Source organism: Lissotriton helveticus, chromosome 1_1 (assembly GCF_964261635.1).
Source record: "Lissotriton helveticus chromosome 1_1, aLisHel1.1, whole genome shotgun sequence".
Taxonomy (NCBI): domain Eukaryota; kingdom Metazoa; phylum Chordata; class Amphibia; order Caudata; family Salamandridae; genus Lissotriton; species Lissotriton helveticus.
In genome coordinates this window covers 1,298,153,397-1,298,176,807 of record NC_136057.1, presented here as the reverse complement: position 1 = coordinate 1,298,176,807, position 23,411 = coordinate 1,298,153,397, and the positions used below count along the sequence as shown (strand labels likewise).

The window sequence follows — 23,411 nt, the reverse complement described above, 5'->3', positions numbered from 1 at the left end:
CCTGTCTGTTCTTAAGGTGATCAAGGGGAGAAAAGGGGCATTTTCTTTTAAAAAAAAATAATAATAAAACAAGCTCTTTGGTTCCATTAATTTCACTTTTAGTATTTTAGCGTTGAATGAATATCATATCGTTTCATTGTATGCAGACAACCACTCTATATCATTCATCTAATTGTTATCTAAGAGAAAGAAACATTTGGCGTTTTATAAATATTTTCATATAGCTAGTTAATTCAAAAAGTGCGACTCCTTAATGCCGAAAAGTGCGACTGCTGTTGCAGATAGTTTCTGATATGTGAAAGCAGAAACGCTGAAATACATAAAAACTGATGTCTGTCTAATGGACTATTTCCATTTCTTCTTTAAGCTATTTATAGAAAACGGAAAAATAGCCATTCTTACCAAAGAAATAGAATCAAGCTCCTCGTTGGACTTATAGTGAAGAATCTTGAATCTGGTTAGGTGATTTGGATCGAGTATAATGTTTTAAAAGATCTCCCTGCCTAAAAAAACACATGGGAGGTAGGGTTAGGAAGGGCATACATTTATGCTATTGCGGTGATCTAATTTGGGGAGCGAGGCAGGTTCAATCTGACTTACCCGAAGATAGACGGCAGGGCTCCTTGATTCCCTCGAGGTAACGCACAGACTCGCGTCTCGACCGGGATAAATGATGAATGGATGTGTGTTTCTGGGGCCGCGTTTATATATCGATAGCCACGGGTCAAATGGATTTCAGCTGAAAGATTGTTTATTTTACTGAAGGTAGAGATAGGACTTCCTTTCTAAGGAACCCTTGTGACGGAAGATTTGATTAACGTTTATTTTCACTGAAGATAGAAATAGGACTGTCTTCCTTGTCCTTTTGGAAACCTCGTGGCATCCATTTCTGGAAGATGCAAGGTTAGAAACTGAGGATAGAGATAGGACTGCCTTCCTTGTTCTTTAAGAAACCTCGTGGCATCCATTTCTGAGAGATGCGAGGTTAGAAACTGAAGATAGAGATAGGACTGCCTTCCTTGTTTTTTTAGAAACCTCATGGCATCCATTTCTGAGAGATGCGAGGTTAGAAACAAAAGGAGGACTTATCAGCTTGTGAATTAATATACAATCCTATTCTTTGTCAGTGGCATCAATGGACTTTTATGAGATTAGAGAAAAGGAATATAAGGCTCAAAATAAGGCAATATTTTGGAGACTCAGAGACCATATATAATTATGGGAATAACAGTGTGTTAAGAAACGGCTAAAAAGTGAAATTCAATTTTATCCTGTGGTGTTTCTCTAATCTCATTGATTAAATCGAAGTTATCATTTTGCTCTAGACTTTTATAAACATTAGTTTTTTAGAGTTAAACAATACCTAAATTTTCCTCTATTGTTCTAATTTTATTTTTATTTTTATTCTCATTTTATTTAAAACAAAATCAATAATGTTTATATAAAACTTCATAAAAGTCCATTGATGCCACTGACAAAGAATAGGATTGTATATTAATTCACAAGCTGATAAGTCCTCCTTTTGTTTCTAACCTCGCATCTCTCAGAAATGGATGCCATGAGGTTTCTAAAAAAACAAGGAAGGCAGTCCTATCTCTATCTTCAGTTTCTAACCTCGCATCTCTCAGAAATGGATGCCACGAGGTTTCTTAAAGAACAAGGAAGGCAGTCCTATCTCTATCCTCAGTTTCTAACCTTGCATCTTCCAGAAATGGATGCCACGAGGTTTCCAAAAGGACAAGGAAGACAGTCCTATTTCTATCTTCAGTGAAAATAAACGTTAATCAAATCTTCCGTCACAAGGGTTCCTTAGAAAGGAAGTCCTATCTCTACCTTCAGCAAAATAAACAATCTTTCAGCTGAAATCCATTTGACCCGTGGCTATCGATATATAAACGCGGCCCCAGAAACATACATCCATTCATCATTTATCCCGGTCGAGACGCGAGTCTGTGCGTTACCTCGAGGGAATCAAGGAGCCCTGCCGTCTATCTTCGGGTAAGTCAGATTGAACCTGCCTCGCTCCCCAAATTAGATCACCGCAATAGCATAAATGTATGCCCTTCCTAACCCTACCTCCCATGTGTTTTTTTAGGCAGGGAGATCTTTTAAAACATTATACTCGATCCAAATCACCTAACCAGATTCAAGATTCTTCACTATAAGTCCAACGAGGAGCTTGATTCTATTTCTTGGGTAAGAATGGCTATTTTTCCGTTTTCTATAAATAGCTTAAAGAAGAAATGGAAATAGTCCATTAGACAGACATCAGTTTTTATGTATTTCAGCGTTTCTGCTTTCACATATCAGAAACTATCTGCAACAGCAGTCGCACTTTTCGGCATTAAGGAGTCGCACTTTTTGAATTAACTAGCTATATGAAAATATTTATAAAACGCCAAATGTTTCTTTCTCTTAGATAACAATTAGATGAATAATATAGAGTGGTTGTCTGCATACAATGAAACGATATGATATTCATTCAACGCTAAAATACTAAAAGTGAAATTAATGGAACCAAAGAGCTTGTTTTATTATTATTTTAAAAAAAAAGAAAATGCCCCTTTTCTCCCCTTGATCACCTTAAGAACAGACAGGAAAAATATCAACAGCCTGTATAGTATTTAAACCCCGCAGACTGTAAACATATCTCCTGCACCACAGGGCCTTGAAATAGAAGAGAAGTGGAAGATACCTTTATCAACATGATGAGATGACCGAATATCCAGAACGAATGTAGTAGAAGCGATATAAAATCTATAGAGTGTAAATCTATCAGGTAATTCTTTGAAACAATAAAACAACCGATTTTCGGTAACGAAAGAGAACATGAAGTACCTGTCTACCACAAAAGACAAGTAATTGATTACAATCTGAAATCTCTCTTTTTTTCCTAAAGCCTTAACATAGCCTGCTACAACGTTTTAAAGAGATTAAAACAAGAAACCTCAGATCACGGTGCACTATCTCCACTTCAGTGCTGCTTGTAAGTACATATACGATACATTAATAGCTATTCTCTGCTTGAAAGCCAACTCCCTAGTTATAAGACTAGAGCACCTACTAAAATACTGGGAATGATAGAACCTGGAGTAGTGATGTATAACAAAAATCATCCCATTTATATAGGCTTATCGATAGGTTTATCTACAATCGGCTAAATGGAGAATGGAGAAGTCCCCACATACTGAATAAAAGATCAACCAAAGAAAAAAACCAAACCCCCCCCCCCCCAACCCCCCCTTTCTCTTTCTCCCATCTTGTTGTAGGGTCAGAATAAGTAAGGAAATGAACAAAGACTAACAGTTTTATCAATTACATGATGTTATCTAGAAAAATAGAAGGGTTCACTTTATGGCTGAATTATTGTTGACATGTTTGCTTATTTTTAATGTGTCAGATTATCTGTTATAAATAATTGTATTTTCTTGTATGACTTTTTTCCAACTTTTTAGAAATTCACGTGGCAACTCCAGAAGAAGGCGCTGGTCGCCGAAACGCGCGTAGAGAAATATTGTGCCACCTTTTTAACCATTTTTGCCATTGTTTATATCTGTTGACTGTTTTTAATTTAATCGTCTCCATATTATGTACAAATCACTTTATAAATAATTCTATGTATAATGCACCACTCATGAATTTTTATTTTGTAACATTTTTTTGACTAATTTGCATTTAATTTTGCTTTATGCCATTGCTCATTGTGTTTTTAAAATTTGATAATAAAATACTGCCCTTACAATAATTGACAGCCTGTGTCCTTCTACATCGATCTATGTCCCTTTATACTTCAAGTTGCCTAGGTTGTTTTTTGTCAAACGAAAATAACTTAATCACAGCAATGTCTACGGTGGCGGATCAAACTCTCTTTCCTATTCTCACATTTAAAGGCCACGCAACAGGTTCATACATAGATCATATTTTATTGTCTGTTAATCTCGCTAATACAGTTCTGGACTATTGCATTCAAATGAGCATTTACAGCGATCATAACCCTATATGTATTAAAATGTGGGGAAAATCTTTGAACAACGAAAACCATGTGTGGATCGAGGGTCCATAAAATGTACAAATGGAAAGCGTCGCTTAAAATAGTCATTGGTGAACTGTGAAAATCTGTATACCTCCATTAATAACATGTGTAGCTCTGAACATTCAGTCTGTATATCACCTGTATTATTACCGCAGCAAATCCTTGCATCCTTTGAGGATATTGCCTTAACAGTGGGGTCGTTGCTAACGGTGCCAGCCAAAGGGGATGTAAATAGTAATCCAAAGTCGTTTGACAAAGTTTGCTCCAAGGCCAGCCGTGAGCTCAAGATTGCACTGAAAACAAAACCTAGAGATCCGGCGCTTATTAAGGTTATGCGTGCTAGGTACAAAAAGTCCCTCGATAACCGAAGGAGAGAGGTAAAGAAAAGTGTCTGGGAGACTCTCCTAGATCCTGAAACATTGAAAAATAGCTCCAAGTTTTGGGATATTATAACCCTTGTTTGATCAGCCAAGAAATTCCACTGTGGGTACAAATATCCCAGAGGAAGAGTGGGTTACTTATTTTAGTTCCATTTTTAAAAATAATGAGTAGCAGGCTGAATACATTCCGGTTAAATCTAAAGAAAATTCATTGCTCTTCTCAACAAATGAGGTTGCAAAGGGAATTGAAGGGCTGACAAGCAATAAGTCTCCAGGACCGGACGGTCTTCCACCGGACCTTTTTAAATCCAGTATATCACTATGGGCACCAGTCCTTACAGCCGTACTTAATGCGGCTGTGGCCCGTGGTTGCCCAAAGTCTTGGGGGGTATCTACCATCGTACCCGTGTTAAAAAAAGGTGACCGTAATAGCTCCCTCTGCTATAGAGCAATTTCTTTAATCAACTCAGTTGCTAAAGTAGTGGGGGGAGTAATTTTAAACAGACTGGTCACATGGTCTGATGAAAATAATGTAATATCCCCAATTCAATACGGATTCAGGCCCGGCCACTCTACGATTACCCAATGCCTAAATTTGTACCTAATCATAGGGAAGTACACCAAGGCCCGACAAGGAACAATTCACATGGCGTTCATGGATCTCTCGTCGGCTTTCGATTGTGTAAGCCGCAGAAAGCTCTGGGACGCCATGGCGAAAATGGGCGTAGAGCAGAACTTAATTAACCTCTTAGAAGACATGCATTCTGATACGAGAGCCAACGTTAGGTACACTCAAGATTTGAACGTAACAAAAGATTTTGGAGTGTACCGGGTAGTTCGACAAGGATGCATTTTGACTCCGTTCCTTTTTAATTTATATATAAACGACCTGGAGGAGCACCTTTTAAGAACAAAGGCAGATTATCCTTATATTGGACGAAAGGGACTGCCGGTTCTGCTATATGCGGATGACGCAGTCCTTTTATCCAGAACTGCTAATGGCCTTCAAACTCTATTAAATTCTTTTTTTACTTTTATGAAATCCAGAGATTTGAGTATAAACAACTCTAAATCTTTCATAATGAAGGTTGGCCAAGGTAACAAAAAGCCAAATCACCTAAATGTTAATGGAGTATTAATCCCCGTAACAAATACATTCTCCTATCTCGGAGTCCTGTTCGACCATCAACTGAACTGAACTGGGGACCCGTAATACAAAAAAAAAAGGGAGAGGTAATCAGGGCAAATGCGGCAATATTTGACTTTTCGAGGAAAATGGGCAATAGCCCATTTTCCACCCAACTTTACCAGGCCAAGAGTGTTACTACTGCATGCTACGGCAGCGAGATATGGGGATACGCGCCATTAGGAGCACTAGAGATAGTTGAAAACAATTTTCTCAAGCAGCTACTAAGAGTTCCTAGGGGTACAGCACATTTTTCTGTACATGAAGAGCTGGGTATTCCATTTTTAAGTGATAAAATGGCAGTAAATCCTTTAGTATGTTGGCTAAATTGTTGGTTAAATGACGACATACCACTTACTCAGCTCATACTGAGAGAAGCGTTAACATGGGAAAATAAGCTGAAGGTTCCCTGGATAAAGTACCTGAGCAATTGTTTTAACGATATAGGGCGACCTGAACTCTTCTCAACACCAAACTCCATTACGAAACTGGATGTTATTTTTGTGAAGAAGGCTTTTATCTCATCCAGATATTTAGCCAGGGAGACTGTAGAAATGAGGAAAGGTAGTGTACGAAAACATGTATTAATAAAAACAACTTTGCTCATGGAACCGTACCTATCATGGCAAATGTCAAGCTATGACCGTTTTTTTTCGACAAGGTTCAGGCTGGATTTATTCCACTTACTTCTGGCTGTCCCTAAGGGATTTTACCGTGGACAAGTGTTGCCGGCTTGCGGCTGCGACGAAAAGTCTCCGCAAGACCTGGCACACTTTTTATTCTTTTGTCCTTTTTATAATATACCAAGGAGGCTATACTTAAAACCTTGTCTCAAAAAATTGAACTTTTCTCAATTCAGACCAGCACTTTATTATCTCCAGATGCTAAATAGCGATTGTACCCTGTTTGTATGTATCTTTTTAAAACTGTCAATCAAATTTAGGAAAAGTATGGAAGGATATTAGCATTGTTGATTGAAATGATAATACTATTTTGCTTTTAGAATATTTCTATTTTAATAACCTGAATGTTTATCCTGCCAGTAACTTATCGCGAGCGTTCCCTTGTTATGTCATTTTTAACTGTGTTTTTCTATGCTAATATGACTTAATATGTATAGTGTGTAATGCTTTTATGGTTGTCACTTTAAACAACCGAATAAAGTTTTCTTGACTTGACTTGACACTCCATTTGAAGCTTAATCTTAGCATGTGGATTACTTACACAAGGTTGTACTGCTGAATATCGACACCAAGAAGATCGTTGTTCAAGAATATCGAGGACAGAATATTGAGGGACAAAATACCAAAAAGTATATGCATAAATGGAAGTATAGATTTACTATTCCTAACTTCACATCTACGTACCTTGAAGAGGCGCATACATCCTCACTCCTCATCGCTATTTCTCATCCATCATCCATACTTCTCTTCCATCAACCCTACTCCTCATTCCTCCTCCCTGTTTCTCATCCCTACTTCTCATTCATCACCTCTACTTGTCAATGCTACTTCTCAACCCTACTTCTAATCCATCATCCCTACTTCTCATCTATCATTCTTACTTCTGATCCATTATCCCTACTTGTCATCCAGTATCCCTACTTCTCTTCCATCATACCTACTTCTCATCCCTCAATCCTCCTTCTCATCCATCATCCCTAGATTCTTATCCCTACTTCTGATCTATCACCCCTACTTCTCTTCCCTGATTCTCATCCCAACTTCTCATTCAACATTCCTACTTCTGATTCATCATCCCTACTTCTCATCCCTGCTTCTCATCCTTTTTTATCTTCCAACATCTCTTCTTTTAATGGCGCATCCCTCCTTCTTATCCCTACTTTTTATCCATCATCCCTACTTCTCTTCCATCATCACTATTTCTCATCTCTAATCCATGCCTCTTATACCTACCTTTCATCCATCATCCCTACTCCTGCTCCATTATCCCTACTTCTCATCCCTCATCCTTGCTTCTCATTCCTACTTCTCATCCATCATTCCTATGTTCCTCCCATCATCCCCACTTCTTATCCATCATCCCTACTTCTCTTACATCAATCCCACTTCTCATCCCTGCTGCTCATTCCTACTTCTCATTCATCTTCCTTAATTCTCATGCATCAGCCATTATCCCTACTTCTGACCCATCATTCATCATTACTACTTCTCATCCATCATCCATACTTCTCACTCATCTTCTTTACTTCTCATCCATCCTCCAAACATTTCATCCCTACTTCTCATCCCATGCTCTCACCCATCTTCCCTACGTCTCATCCCTACTTCTCATACTTTGTCCACCATCCCTACTTCTCATTCCTCATCCCTCAGCCACACCAGCACACTTTCAGAATTGTGAAACACACCTTCATAGTGATTGGTTGTGAACAGCCAATGAAAGTTAAGAGAGGGGGCTGCATTCTACTGATCTAGCCACTGAATAAAATAGCCTTCCCATTGCACATTGTGCAGTTTGCTTCCAATTAACCCAAGGCTCCACAGCATTTCATTTTATTTAAGTGACATTTTATTTACACAGGCCTCTGCAGAGAGCTCTGATGGTTTAGGAAAGACAGGGGCCCTTGGTTTGGGCCATAAATAAACACTTGGAGACAGGGGTATACAGGTCATCAGAAACCTTGTCTGGTTTCCATTTAAAATAGTAACAAAGAAAATGTTTAAAATCAACTCTTAGAGACAGGGTGTTTACAGCTCATCAGAAATTGTTTCTAGTTTTAGTTTTATTTGTAACAAAAAATGTTTTAGTCTGAGGCTGCCTTTAGCTCTGAGAGCTGTGCTTCTTTCTTTCATTGCAGTTTGCAGATGTCAGGGGCTGGGCTTCAGTTGTGCAGGAAACCAAGAAGAGCAAAACCTGGACAGAGTTGTTACATATGAAACTGAAACCAGAAAAGGTTTCCTGATGAACTGTATAGCTCTCTCTCTCTCTCCCAGTGTATATGTATGGCTTATGCAGGAGGCCTCTTGTCTTCAAGGCCAACTTGCCATACTTGGCATCAGGTGTTTTCCCTGGGTACTGGGGGCTGGTTTTGTAGAAGCCAGCATTTTCAGAAGCACTGCAGAGTTCCTTGTATATTCAACAGTTTTCAGGCAACAATTAAAGTGCCAAGACAACTCTGGTGATTAATGTACCTGCTGGAGAGAGATCTGAGTTTTGTCTAGAGACAGTTTGACTCATCTAAGGTAGAGCAGAGGGTATGATGCAGATCACAGAATAGTATTTTATGTGCATAGCGCTGTGGGTTGCTACTTTTGTCGCAGAGATCATTTTGTTACTGTGCAGTTCATAAGTTACAATTGTAATCTGGGTAAGAAAGTTCTGTTATTTTTGTGTGTAGAAATAAGTTCTTATTAGTAAAGTCAACCCTAACCACTGTGTTACGTTTTGAATCCTGTTTGTTTGTGCTTCCCCTGACCAATTACTCTTAAAAAATGCCTACTAGCACGGATATGTGGATCCTACACCGTGTAGTCCCCTTTGTCTTATGTGATATTTTCTGTACGCTGATTTACATACATATGACTCATTTTCTCTGTATGTGTGTGTGATGTAAAATGCTCCAACGCCCTACACTGGTATGAGAGGCGCTATAAAACAAATTAAATACCTGTGAGAATGGGTTTATGGAGAGATGAGAGCCACTGTTGGAGGGTGATAGTGAGGGAATCATTGAAGAGTCCCAAAAAAGATTGTTGTATCCTTGTGCACTGTAAGGTCATCATTTACTATGATTTAAAAACGAATGCAATTGAGTATATAATGCTAAATGGAATGTACCATTTTCGCAGTATATTCCCAGATTTCTATGAGAGAGAGCCCCCCCAAACCCCCTTGTAGTGGTTAGGCTTGCACGCTATGCTCCGTTTGGGGGCTGGTCTGACGCAATTTGCCAGAGCTGCTTTGGGTTCCCAGTCTGGCCCTGCTTGTCTTCCCACAAATGATAGCCTTTCACAGAGGCCTGTTTAGACTGAAAAGTACTTACTTAAATAAAATAAAATGATGTACCTCATTGGATTCACTGGATGCAAACACCAGTTGCATTTCCTCTCCTCTATCCTCAACCAGCATGTGCAATGAGAGGGCTGTTTTTTCAGTGGCTAGGCCAAAAGAATGTAGCCCTCTCTCCTACCTCTGATTGGCTGTTGCCAACCAATCCGTGTGAAGGGGTGTTTCACAACATTGAATGGAGTGTTGGTATGACTGAGGGATGAGGAATGAGAAGTAGGAATGATGGATGAGGCTTTGTGATGAGAAGTAGGGATGATGAATAAGATGTTGGGATGCTGGATGAGAAGTAGAGATGATGAATAAGATGTAGGGATGATGGATGAGAAGTAGTGATAAGAAGTAGGGGTGATGGATGAGAAGTTGGGATGAGAAGTAGGAATGAGAGATGAGAAGCAGGGCTGATGGAAGAGAAGTGGGACTGATGGTTGAGAAGTAAGAATGATGAATGGAAGTAGGAATGACAAGTAGGGATGGTGGATGAGAAGTAGAGATGATAAGTAGGGATTATGCGTGAGAAGTAGGGATTATGGCTGAGAAGAGGGTGTGAAGTAGGGATGGTGGAAAAGCAGTAGGGATGATGGATGAGAAGTAGGAATGAGGATTGAGAAGTAGGGAGGATGGATGAGAAATAGAAATGAGAAGGGGTTTATGGATGAGAAGTGGGAATGATGGATGAGAAGTAGGGAGAGAAGCAGGGATGAGAAGTAGGGATGATACATACGTCGGGATGATGGATTAGAAGTTGGGATGAGAAGTAGGAATGAGGGATGAGTAGTAGCACTGATGGATGAGAAGTAAGGATGGTGGATAGACGTAGTAATGAGATGTAGAGCTGATGGAAGAGAAGTAGGGATGATGGATGAGAAGCAGGGATGAGATGTAGAGCTGATGAAACAGAAGAAGGGATGGTGATTGAAAAGAAGGGATGAGAAGCATGGTAGGTGATGAGAAATAGGGTGGGTTGAAGAGAAGTAAGGATGAGAAGTAGGGATGATGGATGAAAAGTAGGGATGATGGATGAAATGTGGGGGTGATGGATGAGAAGTAGGGATGATGGAAGAGCAGTAGGGATGATGAACGAGAATAAGGGATGAAAAGTAGGGGTGATGAATGAGCAATGAGGATGTCCGAAAACAAATGCTGTTCTGTTGATATTGTGTTTTTGGTGTTCTGTCCTTGATACTGCGGCCTATTGATATTGTGATTTCAATATTCCATGGGCACACCATGCACAGAAATGTACAATTTGCATTGATTTTTAGTGCATAGTCTTTGAGAATTTTACTAATCTAAAAATGTAGTCACTGTATAAAGTTACTCTGTCTATCTCTTTCAGAGACAGCGGTTAAATTCAATGTGTAGCATTCAATTGACCCAATTGCGTTTGTAGAAACAGCAGAAAGGGTTTTGGTGCTAGATTTAGGACTGTTCAGAGTATATGGTTGCTCTAGTATACAGGATGACGGTGAGTTGTCCCCAGACATGCCACTTGTCTCAGGTGACTTGAAATGCTGGAGGCTGCTGGGTCGCAGGAGATTATATTCCTGTGAGTGTTCTCAATGAAGGTCACAATCTATCTGCAGAGTAATTGCTTGGATCATATCTTGATTCACATCTAGGTTATGTTCAGAGGCAGTCTACCAAAACAGATGCCTGCAGTGTGACATCGCCACCCGTAGATGAGAGGTTACACAGTGGAGGGTCTCTAGTGACCCTCACACCCCCATCCCTGCTTTTTAAGCAGGACCTTACCTCCTAGATCTATAGACATGACTTCAGCAAGGTCACTCAACCATCACAAAACTAACAAAAGTAAAGAGGGGAGACAAACCTTGCAAAGACCAACATTTAAGGTGGGATCTCAGACAAGTGGACATGGGAACTGGATTATTTATCATTGTGGAGAAATGACACAAACTAATTACATGAATGGGCCTTTATTTTATTTCTGAAAATGGAAGGTAAAGAGGCACAATTACCCTCAAAAGAACAATCATCTAACAGTGTTGCTGTGTTTTTCCTTTCTTTCTAGGGTGTGTGCCCCCCTCTAAGGATGCAATGGAGGAGGAACTTACTGAGCTCCTGCAGGCCATCTGCGTCTTCCTGGCCGAGTACCCCACTTTGAACGCTAGCAGCATCCAGGCGGCCACAACCTCCCTCATTGAGAAGATCAATGGTAGGTGCCGGTACTTATCCACGCGTCAATGCACTCTTCTGAAACAGTGGTTATTATGATGAAGAAAAGGTTTAATTGGAAACCAATCCTGGAGTTGCGGGGGTGGTCTGCAATGTCGTAGAGTATGATAGTACCTGGAGTATACTTATGGGCTTGTCCAGACCCATGTTTTCCCTTCCTTGACTGTTGAGATGATTTACCTCAAAGAATCCTTGTACCAACCACTGAAGTACAGCATCTCTTGCTTTATAACTCAGAGCATGCGTGAGAGAGCTTTCCATGGGTGACTGAGTGAGCGCTTCCCTTTCTCGCAAGCTCTAAAAAGTTGCAAGAAATCTCTCTGGGCTTCGTGCAGTGACCAGCGGACAGGAAGTCTCTTGGGTCACCTACCCCAAGCAGCTGCAAGTAGGTCTCTGGGGTCCGCTACCCCGAATGGAAGCTTCCTGCGTCCTCTGTCCCGAGTAGATGAGGGTACACTTTCTGAGACCCCTGTCCTAAAACAGAGATCAATGCTTGGCACTCGTGGTAATTGTGGGTAGTCTGTTTTTGCTATTTGGTGAGGAACATGCAACCTTTGTGTGGGTCATGCAATTGTGCCTGTGGGCTACCCTCATGAAACTGTGATCTAATACGCCCCTCTTTCCAGACACACTGCTGTCACTTCACTAATATTTCATACAGAGTGGGAGAAATATGGACTAGGAGAACCCCATACCTCCAGAAGAAGGCCTGGACAGGTCCGCTGCATACAGTATGGTATCCAGACTCACACTTGTGATCAGGAGCCCAACAGATTCTCTTTAGACAACAAACTGCAGACAAATTGCACCCTTGAGTCCATAGCAATGCGTAAATGCTCCCAGCCTAAGTCAGGCATCTTTCTAAAGCCCGTTAGACCCTTGGCAGACAGACCATAGGCTCTTTTTTTTTTTGTCCTCATAGTGCCAAGAAAAAACCTCAAAATTGAATATCTCCTACTACTCCATGCCATACTTTGCCAGCCATCCGGATAGGCTATGGATAAAGATAGGGGGTTCCGTTCTTGATATCACCGATACCTTCTCCAATCCCGTTCACTTTATCCGTTTCATCCGCCCGAGTTACTTGGGAGATTTGGACCAACGGTGTTTTGGCTTAATCATTGGACCCAGTATCTTTTTCCCTACAAATTAACAGATTAGCCCATATCTTCACCTTACTTTTTGAATCACAAGCCATGTCACTCTCACTAGTGTATATCACATTTCTTAAACGTTTTGAGAATACTGCAGGATCTTCTGATTTCCAGAGCCTACAAATCTCTCTCCTGGCCAAGATAATCACAAAAAATATAAAATTATACATAGGTGTGTTCTTATGATAATCATTTGGTAGACCGAAGAAATGCAGACTAGTACTTCAATTGGTCTCTCCCAAAAGGTTTCCTAAAAAGCACATACCTCATTCCAATAGGGTTTAATTTCTGTACATTCCTTGAAAATATGGACATCATCCGCACCGGTGAATTAACACCTTGGACAGCTGTATACTACCCCTGTTACCTTAGTCAGCTTTTCTGGAGACCAGTGTACTCTATAGGCTGCATAGAGATGATTTCTCCTCAGTGCAGCAGGTTTTACTAGTTCCTGTAACATTACAAAATGTGCCGGGGGAATCCCAGACTGGAGCCTGTGTCGCATAGTATGGAATATCCATTTTTTCCTTATAAACATCCATGTTTTCAAGGCGGCCCTTAATATTATTAATCTTACTTTTGTGTAAAACTTTGGATCGCCGTACTTGAACAGGAAAGAGACATGGCCCTGAGACGTATCTCGTAACATGGCTTTAAACAAAAGACCTAATGATGAAGAATCTGGGTTATTCATCAGGATCCTGAAATTTTTAAAATGAAAAGCATAACAGTAAAGTAATAAATCTGGTAAGGCTGAACCCCCCACTTTGAGGCCTCTTCTCAATTTTTTCCAAGTTATCCTGGAACCCTTTTTTGCCCATATAAAAGTGCTAATTTTACCTTGCAGTTTGGCAATATCTTCTCTCTTAAAGGTTAAAGGGATTGTGTTATTTAGAAACGTTATTTTCGGCAAAATAATCATTTTAACGAGGTTTACTCTCCCATAGATGTTTAAGGGGTGATTTGCCCACTAAGTTAGTAAACCGGCGACTTCCTTCGAGGTATTCTTGAAGGGGTCAATACAATGTAACTTTGTTACATAAGGCAGGCAGCAGCAAGAAGACTGAGATAACATTATTCTGCTTGAGTTTTGTTGTTTAGGGATGTCACTAAAATATTGTTGCTCCCTTTTGCTTTTTTCCTTTTTGTGGTCTTTGGTCTAATGATGCAGGGTTTAGAAGCATGTTTTAGGTCTTATTTAATTATTTCGTAAACTGTAGAGAATCAGGAAATACATTTGATTCTTTCACTGATAGGTAAAATGGCTGGTTTCATACGAATCTTTCCCGAAATGTATATCACATTTACCCACAGACAAAGAATGGGTGTAACACTTTGATAGATCAGCCCCATTTCTAGCTAGTCATTATTGATAGTAGGTCAATTGCCAAACACCCTAGGCCTTAAACATTCAATGCAAGGTGTAGTGACAGGTATATGTGAAAAGAATGCTGTCACCAAGCATCTGGGACAACATGACACCAGATACTTGGTAAACATGAAACGCAGTGTCACTTGGAATGCTGCTGCTAAAAGTTTTTTCCAAGTTCAACAAAGAATTGACGATATTGTTTGTATTTGCAGTAATTCTGCTACGTATATGAAAAAGTTGTGTGATGATCTGTCAAAATCAATACCTGAGCTGAAGTGCTTCCCTGTAAGAGATCATTGCTACTTGCTACATGCTGAAAGCATCTTTGCAATCTTCAGAGTTAGTCTATTGACTTTGTAGTCCATTCTGGTGCACTGTTTCATTATGCGCGGGAACTAAAACTCAAATATTTCTCATTTTGTGCTTTGTTGTGGCATCAATGAAAGAGTAATCCCAACTGTATCATTTGGCTGGTGATTCTCAGCCCTAGAGGCCATTAATGCTATATTATCCATGTGGCAACCGTTTACAGAATTTGTGCTTAGGGATGATGCCAAAAGTCAAGAAATATGAGGATCTCTGGTAACATATTTATACTGATGTAACATGAAGTACACTCTACTGCATTCTTAGAGTTTTACAGGAAAACATGATTGCTGTAGTGAACATAATTTAAAAAAAACTAGAGTCTGAAAACACCCTTGTCTACCAAGTGTTCAGCGTAATTCAATAACTGAGGGCATATGCGCCCAGTTCAACGCATATTTTGCAGAACCTGTCCCAGAGAATCGCAATCTTCAGGTACACCAGTATTGGCATGGAAAGCCATGTCAGTGGCCAGAGTTAGCAAATTGTGTACTGGCTGTTTCAGTGTTGCCTGTCAAGTGCCAATGTTGAGAGGGCCTTTTCACAGCTAAATGTTTACATGGGAAGGAAAGAGCGAGTGTGCATGACCGAAGACTCACAAAGAAGTATTGTATGATGCAATACAATAAGTTTGATTTTTTTAAATGTATTTGAATCTCATACACCCTGTATGCACACTGTCTCTACATATGCACTATCAGTGCAGAAAGCAAGAAATAATAAAAGCAAAATGTTCCATAAACACCAGAAAAACACTGTTTCTATTGTTCTTAATTTTTAACCACTGATAAACACTGTTTTTTTAAGGTATTGAAAACCCTGATAAAACCCCACCAGAACTTACCAAAAATAGAAACTGAAAACAGGAAAGCCTAAATATATCTTATCTATGAGGGCGTTATATCAAAATACCAAGTTTTGAATATCCACCTCCATCACCTACCAACATATAATGAAGATATGCAGATGTGGAGTTAATAATAACTAAACCATACATCCCTGACAATATGTTGGTAGTCAATATTGTAGAGTCGAAATATGCACAGCTCGAGATTATTGACCTCGATATGTTGACATGCATCCCTTTCTACGGTTGGGCATACTCAGCCAGCCATCAGCATTCTAGACAGTAGAACAGCATTCCCTTCTGCCTGCAGCTGGCCGCGTCACTGGACCCAGCCCTGTCCTTGAATGGGGATCCTAATGTTTCTTAGTTTAGATGTTCCCGCCCTTCTCCAGATTGACTTCGAGTGAGGTTAGATTTTTGCACACCTGCCACAACAAGAAGGAAGCACATTCTCTGCTCAGGGCATGCCAGGTTAATTCTTTGCATCACAACACTTTACAAACAGTGATAATCACTGTAGTGTCTGCACTGCACCAAGGATGAAAGGTGTAAGTGCTCAGTTGGTGGCACTTTCACAGGGAACTTGTCTAAGTGTGCCTGGACCAATTTTTGTCTAAAATCCTTTTAATGGTACCCACGTTTCTTTTTATCTATCGGGATACAACATCTATCCCTTCCATTTTGGTCCTTGTTTTCCCAAGTGGGACCAGTTCATTCGATTCATGCTATTATGAGAATTACAATCATCAATACATACTAGTAATAATATGTTTTTATGCAGCGCTTCATACCACACTTCTGCCATCTCTAAGGTGTTGAAAATTATAGATGTTACTATTGTCCAATTTATGGTACTCAAACTACCGACCTCCTGGAGGATGAAAGGCAGAGTTTGCCCTGCCGGAATTCAGACTTGCTACTGGGTGATTGCTACTTTGTAAATTGTTCAACAGCGAAACCTCATCTCATTGCGCTATCCCTCTGGCTGAATTAAACCAACATACCACATTCTACAGAGTGAATCATAATTATGCACTGATAAAGGATTATTCTAAATTTTTGGTGCCATTTCATTAACCTAGATAGGATGAGAGGCTCTGGGCACCCTGAGGGATAAGAAGCAGCGACCTTTATGTTTTACGAGTTTGGTGGTGTGAAACCTTAGTCGGTGCTACTAGGATATCTTGCATGTAAATTTGATAAATATCGACATATTCGGCCCCTGAGATGTCCATCTTCGCCTCCAGCCCTAAGGCTTCTTGTGTGTTCTGGCTTTTAGACTTTTAACCTATGACTTCTGCGATGGAGCTGAAACTTGAAAATGTCACAAAAAAGGTTCCATTAGATTGTTTGCAGATACTCTACATTGTCCATAAAATGTATCATGGACAAATGGTTGTCTCTTCCGGTAGACTTTGCCAGAGGTGACTAGGTCTCTTTACGCTTTCCATTGGTTCTTGTATGGTGTAGATGGTTCTTATCAAATCTTCAAGCTGGGTTGTGTGTGCATACAAGTGCGTGGGAGAACTGTGCTTGGATTTTTAACCGGACTTGGTTATGAGGAGTCACCTGCTCCACCCTGCTTGTTCTAGTGTGACAGGTTCCATCAGGATGTGCTCTAAGATCTTTCTGTCTCCCAAGGTGACTTACTTACTACCTTCCGTTCCTTGGTGACTGAGGGACAGGATTGTGCATTTCCCACCCGGAACAACTGAGACTACGCTTCGTTGACGCCCTACCCTAAGTGGATGAAGGAAAGATTCCCTATGTTCCCAATATTGACAGAAACTGTAATACTCCTGCCTCGTTAAGGCCGTGCTACAAACATGTCTTATGACACCACCACAAATGGCCACAAGAAGGCGCCAAAGTTCAACAAATGCCTTAAAAATAACTTTGTTGCTATTTGAAAATGAGCACCAACATTGAAAAATTTCATTTTGTCTTGAAAATCCAGAGCTGCACCATGGCAAAGGTTTCATGGAGTCTTTTCCCTGAATCCCTCCCTACAACCCTTCATCGTCATCAATTTATGAATCACTTCAGACCCCACAAAGGCTGATCAAAAGAATGACAATAAGGTGAAATATATCATAACAGATGGATTTAAGATCCTCAATGGAAAGCGATCTTCTGGTAGGTCATCCCTTGAGTTGACTGGTTGGAAGGTCAAAACCACTGCCACCAGTTCTAGCTCTCTTAACTTTAGTAGGGGCAGAAGAGCTTTCCCCAAATGGTTAAGAGAAGGTTTCCCTACTGCCACAAAGTGAGACCAGACAGACTGAGACAAATAGTGTATAGAGGATCATGTTTATACGTGAATTCATTTATTTGCAATTTTATATGCCCCGGACCAAAACCAGTTGGCGACAACGTGCTTTACATTGTAACAATTTAACATGAGCAAATAATACAAATAATACAAGTAAAAGAGTGGATATTATATCTAATTAAACTAATAATGCATATTGGGCAAAGGCGAAGACAAATGTGTATCCATATCATAATATAAAGGATGGAGTTTCGAGAAGAATGATGTCAGAGCATGGTATATAGGTTTTGTAGCACTTATAACTGATGCAAAGACATTTTTCATTAAAAGTCTAACAGACACCTTTAATGCTAACTTCAAGAGGAAAGACGCTTCCTGACTTGCTCCCTGATCACTTCGCTTCTGTTAGTCGACACCTCCCTGGCAAATGCTGATCAGTCAGGGAGGATCCAAGATCTTACAGGTTCCTTGCCCACACCATGACAAATCCAGGAACTGGAATAAGCCAGGAAGAGCAGGCAGAAATGATAGAGCTGGAGACAGCAGCAGGCTGGAGGAAGGCCAAATTTAGCCTTTCCGGCTGTCAAGTGAAAGTCACCTACTCCAGCAGCGAGGAGCGCTTTGACTGCTACCTCTGATGGGTTTTGAGAAAGTGCCACGTGCTGTATTGTCGGGTGCATTTTATGTGCCTGAAGACCTGTGCTGAGTGGCAGTTCTGCCAAACAGGTGTAAGCGGCTCTATTGGCTGGTACAACAAAATATTGTGATTGAGTATATTTTTGCTCACCGAGCCACATGCTAGAATTGCGCATACAATGCTTGCTGGATCCCAGCCAGCCATAAATAGTTGTCTGGGTGTGTAATGATGCAGCTCTCAGCTCTTGCACAACCATACAGTATTAAAATAACACACCAAACCAGTACGCGGTCACCTGCGGAGTGGAGTTTTGTACTAGGGAACACCCACGGAATCTGTCAGCTTCCAGCAGGAATCTAGTTACGCAAATGTATCACTCACAGGAGTGAAGAAATAATATGTCAACTTAACAACTGCACCCATTCTAGTTTTTCAGCATATCTCACTGGTTGACTGTGAAGCATCATGAAATGGAAGAGGACTAGTTCATGCTGCTGGCCTGTTGCAGATTGTGCTGTTGTGTTTTATGTTAAAAAGGGAGATGTGTCGTTTCTTGTTATCTCGTAAGAGTGGTGCTCCCCTGCTTAAGCATGAAATACAATGGAGCATGGTGGAGCGTAAATGACAGGAAGGATGCACAGTTGGGCCAGAGCCGTTTCTACCATTAGGCAAGACTAGACGGCCACCTAGGGCGGCAAAAGGGGAAGGGCGACAAAAAACCTAATTTGGGGAATATCTAATGCATTCATTCTTCTAGCCTGGATGACTGGGGGAGAGAGTGCTGGTAGTAAAAGGGAGGGGGTGGCATTTTTCAATTGTCGCCTAGAGCGGCAAAACACCTAGAAACGACCCTAAGTTGGGCCAATTGCTGAGGTTGGCTGAGCAAGGAGGCCGTGTGCGCACAGCAGTCTGTGTCTAATCAAGTCATGCCTCTGTTACTCTAGGACTATCTTCAGCTACTATGGTGTAATATTCAGCATTAAAACAGTGGCGGCAATGAAGGGATCCTAGCCCATGGGGAAACAGGCAAACATGCAGGCGGATGAGATACGACACTGCCCAGACAGATATCATTTCCAAGAATGGACCTCATCTTACCAAGATAGTTCACTTTGTCTTTTCATAGTTAAATTACTTTCCACTTCTGTAAATTAAGTCTTGCATGGACTTTATTATGCTTATGTTACACAAGACCCAGACCCAAGAACAACAGACCCGAGATCACAGCCAATTTCCAATCTGGCTTAGATCTTGTACCGTTGGGTCCCATCCATCAAGGGTCATATCTAGTATCTGGTCCTCAAGAGCCATATCTAGGAACCGGCTTACACCCAATCCTTAACTAAATGTATGTGTCTCTTGGTGTTTAGTTCCTGGTTTTGGTGTTCACAGAGGCAGGACTGGGGAGGTAGGGGTCTAATTCCAAACGCAGAACTGAAGAGCAATGTTTTTTTTTTGTAGAGTTTTATATAGCGCGAACTAGACCCAAACCGAATCAGGTATCAGAGCGCTTTACATAGCACAAGTTACGTTTTTACATGAGGACACACACTTTCATTTTTAGGCACGGGGAGATTAAGTGATTTGCCCAGAATCACAGGAGGTTTTTGGCGTCGTTACCGAGACTCGAACCCAGATCCCCAGGTCCGAAGTCGAGCGCCTTAGCCGTTAGGCCAACTCCTAACAAAAACAAAACGATTCTCGACTCACTAAAGCAAACTCTGCAAAATAGTAATTTTGTTGTCTAGTTTGCAAACTGGAGACCAGAGTTATAAAGTCAAAATACGCATTTGACCACATTTTGTGATCTTGGGTAAATTACTTTATTTTCTTATGACTCAGTTCTCCTATTTGCCAAGACTCTGAGAATCGAAAGACAAGCTAAACTTTAACATCAAGCGCTAAAGTATTCAGAGCTAAGGCGAGAGCAGTTTCTTTCGATCACCTATTAATAAAAAGATATTTTGATTCCTGAGCTTTCTCTGTGTCTTCAAGAGAGCTTTCCTTTGAAGGATGATGTATCGTGGATGCCCGAAGTACCAAACTGCAGATCTATAAAAATTGCAATATGCGGTTCCTCGCACAGTACTGCACTACATGTATAAATCACGCCAACCCCGTCCTCAGTTTCCTTCATTGATCACCTGTGTCAGAGAAAATCGAATTTATCTGCACATAGTGGCTATTTTCAAGGCCTATATTCTGGCCCCAGCGTTTTGTCTTCTGCCAGTCTTAGTGGCTCATCACCCCCAGGGCTGTAAAGGTAACACGGGGTGAAAGCCTTCTCAGCGGTGGCTGCTTACCTTTGCAATTCTCTCCTCCTTTACTGCAATCACAGAAAGATCACCCATCCTTCAGAGGCAGTCTGAACAAGTTACTGTTTCCAAAATACCTTGAGTATAGTGCCAATATCAGCAACACTCCTCAGTTATCATACAGCAACATACATAAATAAACCACACTACACCTTGTTAGTGGAGAAAATTGCTGCAGGTTTATTTGCATAACATATATGCCAACATGGTGGGTTATCTTACAGGCAATCCAAGGGCAGGCCAGCCCGCCTGATGAGCCAAACTGCACCGTGGCAGTCGCCAATCAATGGTTATCAATTATTGGGAGTGGCCACCCCTCCCATCAGTGGATTGTGGTAAATAAATAATTAAATACCTGTTCTATTTTTGACTAGATATACAATAACAGATAGCTCAATAAATAAGAGTCAAGATTCGAGGTAGCCGGAGTTTGCAGGTTTTAATCAGGCATAAAGGACAGGAACAGGACAACCTGCATGGGAATGGGATGGCAGCTGCCGGGGGGCAGGATCTGGGAGCATAAGGGTAACTTTTAATAACAGTGCACAATATTTATAGTTAAACAATTGCATTACATTCAGTATAGTAGGCTTAGCAGTGGGTGGAGTTCATAGCAGTCGCGAAAGATAAGGCATAAAGTAGGTGGAACAAGAGGCGTATACATAGACATGTGATGTAAACGTAACAGAATATGTCATAAACGGGGCGGAAACATGGAGGGGGCTACCTAAGGAGCCGGGACCTCTGACCTAGTGGTGCGCGCAAGCTGGCAATGACGTGTTACTAGGAGGAACTGGGGGCTATGACTTCTGCGCTAGAAGAGGAGACGAAAGTCTGGAGTGTCAGAGCGACATGTACCTAAACACTATCTAGTATCTGATGTTTAGAGAACATCTTGATAGAATCCAAAAGTTATCAGGGTAAAGGCTAACAGACTCTAAGACTGGTGCATGCATCATTCTATATGTAGTGCGTGTTGAGGAATATTAAATGACCATTAATACAGTATTTCTCTTACATGGAGACGTAAAGGCTAGACTATGACTGAAACTATTGATGCGATTCAGTAGCTTAGGAATGCAGAGAAGGAGGGCTGGACTGATAACTAGAATCATAACATACTCTTGGCAGACTGGCAGGCAGAGCCAGGCCGAGCCGGGCACTGTGAGGCAGGAAGTAAGTGAAGGGTCAGGGATACAGGTGGGGGCTGTATCGCTCCTCAGCGAGGGTTCAGGAGACAGGAGCTGAATCTGGTGTCCGGGCCCTTTTGAGGCCTAGAAACGGAGACTTTTCAATGAATTAACGTGAACACTGTAAAACGTGGCAACATAACTTTACATAGGCCTAATACTCGTAGCTTTAACGAGAACTGAAAACTGGCATACTAGAGATGGACACAACTAAAATTGCGTCTTTAATCGATCATAAGGGAATACATATGCATATTAATCATGCACATATAACATAAGATGGGGAACACGTAGGGACACAGAACATGGCAAAATTTACTTTTCCACAGGATCACCAAGTCTACTGGTCAAGAGGCTGCCCAGTGGGTGGGGGAAAGCATCTGTACCCTTGCCTCCCCCCCCCTATGGCCGGAAGTGATACGTTATGCTGACCCCCTTGTCACTAGCCCAGGGAGCCTAGTACGCAGACTCCTGTGCAACTAAGGCGGCCACCCTGTTGGAGAGTCCCCTACGTGGCCCTCCGGGCAGCCTTGGCAGTCTGCGGTGTGTGGTTAATTGGTGCTTTTCTTAGCTCCAAGGCTTCAGGGTACGGCAAATATTAGCATTTTAGAAATGTCCTAAACATAAAAATATGATATATAGGAAAACTGGACGATTATAGCAAAGTAAAGACATATTTAGTTGATATGGGGGCTTGTTAGGTGCTGTGAAGACCATTTTCCATTCGGAAGGTGCACTGCTGTAGTGCAGGACTCAGCAGGGTGTTTTAACTTCCAGTTCAAGTGTATTGTGTGTGGGTTTCCTCAGGGGGCTGCTTCGCATTACTTTTACGTTATTTTCAGCGCTAAATCAGTTTAGCACTGGAAAGTAAATTAGGAAAAAAAGATTGTCCGCAGTTTTGCGTCACTGTTGTGGCGCAAAATCTTGGTAAATCTCCCCCAGAGTGTTTACTGCCCTGGGCTGGTCTCTTACAATCAACCGTGATCTAGTTCTTCAGCTCAATGTCTTAAATAGAAGCGGACTAAGACTACAACTCCCAGAATGCATAACTCGAAGCTCAAGAACAGTAGCTTTCAAAGCTGGCACCGGGTCATTTTGTAATCCTTTGGGAACCACTAATCTTGGGCTACGGAGTAGGGTGCTATCCGTCATAAAGCACTTCAACGCCTCGATAGGCGAAGCAAGCGCTATATAACTGCAATTACAATAAAATAGTGTTAAACTTTTAAGCTTGAATAGTTACTATTTCTCCAGTCCGTCTCTGCACGGTATGAAAGGTGTGCATATTTATACCCAGCGTTTCACCCCAAAGCCGGATATAGTTATAACCAAAATTAAGCAAAAAAATGTCGTTATTAAATGCAGCAATTTCCTGTTGTGGTGATCTGGGGGATTGAGAAAATAAAACAAAACAAACACCAGTGCTGCCTG

At 41.1% G+C, this 23,411-nt stretch overlaps 1 protein-coding gene across 2 annotated transcripts in view; it reads left to right on the top strand.

The window, feature by feature from the left end:
* GMIP (GEM interacting protein) overlaps positions 1 to 23,411 on the top strand; it is a 320,436-nt gene that overhangs the window by 67,569 nt on the left and 229,456 nt on the right. For both annotated transcript variants that reach the window (XM_078681149.1, XM_078681159.1), the window contains exon 2: positions 11,664 to 11,807. In XM_078681149.1, the coding sequence (XP_078537275.1) occupies positions 11,664 to 11,807 (144 nt within the window). The remainder of the gene's footprint in view (positions 1 to 11,663; positions 11,808 to 23,411) is intronic.